The 4,471-nt window shown below is 41.2% G+C and overlaps 1 protein-coding gene across 1 annotated transcript; it reads right to left on the bottom strand.

Annotated features, from left to right (window-relative positions):
- Positions 1–388: 388 nt before the first annotated feature.
- On the bottom strand, positions 389–1,409 carry LOC311605875 (vomeronasal type-1 receptor 4-like; the record flags this gene model as incomplete). The annotated part of the gene is made up of 1 exon (XM_084796727.1): positions 389–1,409. Exon 1 carries the CDS (start codon positions 1,316–1,318, stop codon positions 389–391), a length of 930 nt encoding a protein of 309 aa, XP_084652853.1. The 5' UTR covers positions 1,319–1,409.
- Positions 1,410–4,471: the final 3,062 nt, after the last annotated feature.

Below are 4,471 nucleotides of genomic sequence, written 5' to 3'. Positions count from 1 at the left end.
CAGATCTGGAGAGATGGATCAGATATTAAGAGGACTGGCCGGACTTCCAGAGGACCCAGGTTCAATACGTAGTACCTACATATTGATTCAAAACCATCTGTCAGATCCAGTTAGCTCAAGGGCATTTGATGATCCTTCCAGGCTCTATCAACATCAAATGGGTATATAATACAGTCATAAATGCAGGCAAACTATTCATAAACAGTAAATTAACACACAGGAAAACAAAGTACTTAACATATAGCCACTACTAGAATGAGGTTTCTACATCACTGTAACATTACTCTCAGTGCAAGGCTTGAGTCACCAAGATTGTAACTGCTGTGTGGGATTTTGTTTTACCCACAATACTGCAGACCTGAGAGTTTTTTCTCACTCAATGAATATATCAATTAGAGAGACATTTTCTTAAATTTTCCCACTGAAAATGCTGACACTTAGCCAGAAGTCCATCCCTGTGAATCAGCACAAGGGGGCTAAATGTTGCATAACCAAGGGCCAGAAGTTCTCGGAGAGTATTTACCATCAAGGAATTGTCCCCTGAGGAGAGACTTAGAACTATTGAAAAGGCACAATCTGACCAGTAGAAGAAAACAAAGCAGAGCATCAGAAGGAGGACACTTTGAGCAGCTCTCAGCTCAGGGGGAATTCTGTAGAGAAGCTTGGAGCTCTGAAGGTAGAGGACATGCTGGTGGTGCTTGTGGAGAAGAAACACCATGTAGCCACTGGCCCCTCCCATGGTGCCCTGGAACACTGCATCTCTCAGGACCATGAGAGGGAGAACAATCCATTTTATTTTCCAAGTTGGTAGCATAAAATAACAATAGTTGTCATCACTCCGAAGCTGTGATACATTCAATCTTATATTTGTTGTGGAATGGATTAGGTTCAAACTTATTAAAGCATTGAGTATCCAAAAGACTGAGAAGAGTGGAAGGATGTGCCATGAAGATTTTGGCCTGAGCCTCCTCCACCCAGATGCTCTGGGACTGATGATGATGGCCTGGACCACAGTGAGGAGACTGCTGGTGCAGATGGAGAGGCCACGGGCCACCCTTTCCAGGTAAACAATGATCTTACACCCTATGTCATTTAGGAAGATTCTCAAACCCAAAGCTGCTATTGTCTTTGGCAATCCTTTTGCACAGAGGATTATGATGTTTGTTAAAGCCAAGTGAATGAGAATAAGGTGTGTGGATTTCTTCTCAGGGCCTCTCCACCAACGGTACACATAATCCACAGAAAGAGTTAAGTTCCCCAGAATGCCAAGCATAGTCATGAAGAGAAAGATTATTTTCTTAGTAAACTCCAAAGCCATTTCTTCTTTCCTTGTATGCAAGATACAAATATTTATTTATTTTTTTAAAAGCATCAGTAATGCTGCACATGCACCTGAAATGCCCATTTTGCATAATAGCATTTTCTGGTGTTCAAGAAACAGTGGTGGACACATGTAATGTTGCAGATTAGGTTACTGAAATTCCCCCTTATTCGTATAGACTTTGGGTTACTGGGTGCGCTTTGGTAGGTGTTTGGCAAATGGGATTCAAATCTAAACTTTTAAAGGCTTTTATTTTTATTTTTTAACTCTACAGTGTGTGGGTGTGGGTATCTGTCTGCATTTCTGTATTATCTTTGTTACCTTTCTGCATAGTTGAATTTAACTCCAAGATCCTCAACCAAAATTTCAACCTCCGTTTCTCATTCTATTTCATACTATTTCTCTACCAAGTTCCAAAAGCCTGAGGCTCATGCTGACCCTGTCTGCCTTCCCCACATCACATAAAAGACACTGGAAAGCTTGCTGGTCAACACCTGTGACATCTCTCAGATCTAGCAATTTTACCTTCCACATCCTTCCTCCTGTGTTTGATATTCTTTTCTTATTTAACTCTTGATTAGCAAAACAATGTCTAGATTTGCATTTAGCCTCAAAGTTTTGTATTTTCATTTTCTACATCTTTTATTTATTTATTTTTCAAGACAGGTTTCTCTGTGTAGCCTTGGCTGTCTTGAACTTGGCTTTCAGGCCAGTCTGTCCTCAAACTCCCAGAGATCCACCAGCCTCTGCCTCCTGGAGTTGTTGTGATTACAAGTGATTTTTTTCCATCTTAATATTTAAAAGCTTTTATATTGACACTTTTGCAATTTTACTCCATATAAATATTCACTAGATCATTATTTTTTTATGTAGTCCTCACTGTCATGTCAAACTGAATAGCTTTTCTGGATAGGGCCCAGTAGTTGAATTCATCAAAAAGTATGCTAAAAATTTCATGTGACCACCAGGTTGCAGCCAGGGAGAGTGTCTAGGGGGACACTGGGTGCTAGAGAGAAAGAGAGAGAGCATCAGAGAGCTGTGACTTTAGGCCATCTGACCCACTGAGTGACCTCAGTGTACTTTAGGGAGCATGGAGTGGCTTTGGGCAAGGGGATGATTAAGAGAATGGAGGAAGAGAATTGATGAGATGTTAGGTGTTGCTATGAGATGAGGGCAGTTTGTGAGCTATGAGCCCTCACTGTGGGCTGCATGCAGCACAGTAGGTTGGGGCATGCCACTGTGAGCAGGGATTCCCTCATCTAAGAGGTCGTGGTGGCATTTGCCTCTGCAGGGCCTTGTGAGCAGCAGCTATGTCAGTTTGTGTGGGCCCTTGTCTGCAGGTGTGTGTGTTCTGAGTTCTTGGAATGTTCTGTTAACTGCTCCCCTTCATGCCAAACTCATGGGATTATGTAATTTTTTTTGACCTGATAACCTCACAGGTGACATACACAAACCTGAGGTTTTTTTCCTGGTGTGTGTCCAGGTGGCTTCATGACTCTAAAAGTCAATCGTTGCCTTTCATCTGCTGCTCTACTGCAGGGTAGAGATCACAATACCATTCTAAGTATCTGAACACAATGAATAATGCTCCAGACATCAACATCAAGTGCATCATTAACATTTACAACAAAAAGTGTTTAGTCAGTGATTGGAATCTTAAAAAAATCCCTGCTATCATTTTATCCTAAGTCATCATGAAAAAAAAATTTTTTTTTTGTCTAATGCTTGTTTACCTGGGTATCTGCTCTTTTTAGTTATCTCTTCCTTTTTCCAAACTTTAAATCATATTTGAGATCAGCTTCTAATGTTTTAATAATAGATTCCTTCCACTGAAGTGGACTATTAGCAGAGGGAGAGGTGACTCATCTTCCAGATTATCTTCAGACATGCTAGCAAATTTATTTAAAAGATGTGTTGTTCTTGCCTTTAGATAGATGGGTGATACCACGTCTGGATCTAGCCCCCAAGCCTTAGGAAGTTTACACACATCCATCCTGGTTTTATGAAAACAAACAAACAAAAACAGATCATTGTTCTTTGCTGCTTCATGCTGGGATGAAGCTAAAATGAGCTGTTTCAGGATGTGCTAGTTCACAGCCTGCATCCTTCACAGCAGGGATTCTCAAGATGGCGACAGTAACTGTTACACTTAGTGGTTCACAGTTCTCTACATGCACCAGGTATACAGATGCACAATGGCTGGTTTTGAGATAAGTATATATAATAGCATGTGATATAATCTAGAGACTGTCAGGATGGCTACAGAAGGAAAACCTTTAAATTAAGAATTTAAAGCAGTTGTTAAAGAAAACATAGGTCAACATTTGAAACATGGAAATGCATCAAAAGTAAAGCAATCAAAATTTACAAACACTAGCGACACACTTGTAGTCACAATGCTGGCAAGCATGGTATCTAAAAAATAAGATTCTTTTGTTTGTTTTTCTTTTGTCTTATTATTTTTGAGACTCAGTCTCCAGTGTAAACAGGGCTAGCCTGAAACATTATCTTGCCTCAGTCTGTCTTGTGCAGATGTTTCGGGAGTATATCATTATGTTTGTCTCAAACTTTTATAAACATCTAAAAATCTTTTATATATTACTCATTTCTATAAAAAGGCAAGGAGGTAACCTCAGGGAAAGACCTGCCCAGAGCTCTGTCATGGTACTCCAGCCTGAGGATAGACAGTGATGCCTCAGCATTTCTCTCCCATTTTCCTATCTATGAGTCCTCCAGAGCCAGGTAATAGCCTTGTCAGGGTCAGAAGGAAGTGGAGGACTCAAAGTTTGCAGAGCCTCTCAACTACTCCCTGGGTTAGTGTGTGTGTGTGTGTGTGTGTGTGTGTGTGTGTGTGTGTGTGTGTGTGTGAGAGAGAGAGAGAGAGAGAGAGAGAGAGAGAGAGAGCCCTTTAGTGAAGTGGACTCACCTGGACCTCTGTGGTGGGGACAGGCTCTGAGGCATCTCTGGGAAGGTGACACCTGCCAGGTCACATTTGTACTGTCTGGATCATCTGTGGGGATATTGGTGTCATCAGGTATTGAAAATTTCAAGTTTCACATTGTCACAGTGTCAGGAGGAAGGAAGGGTTATTCAGGGACCCAGTCTCTGAAGCACAGCTTCCCTCTCTCCCCACAGTTACTACATCTGTTT

The sequence above is a fragment of the Acomys minous genome (genome assembly GCF_964271855.1).
Source record: "Acomys minous genome assembly, chromosome: 9".
NCBI classification, from domain to species: Eukaryota; Metazoa; Chordata; class Mammalia; order Rodentia; family Muridae; genus Acomys; species Acomys minous.
The sequence above is the reverse complement of the archived record's forward strand: the minus strand, read 5'-3'. Positions and strand labels throughout refer to the sequence as shown.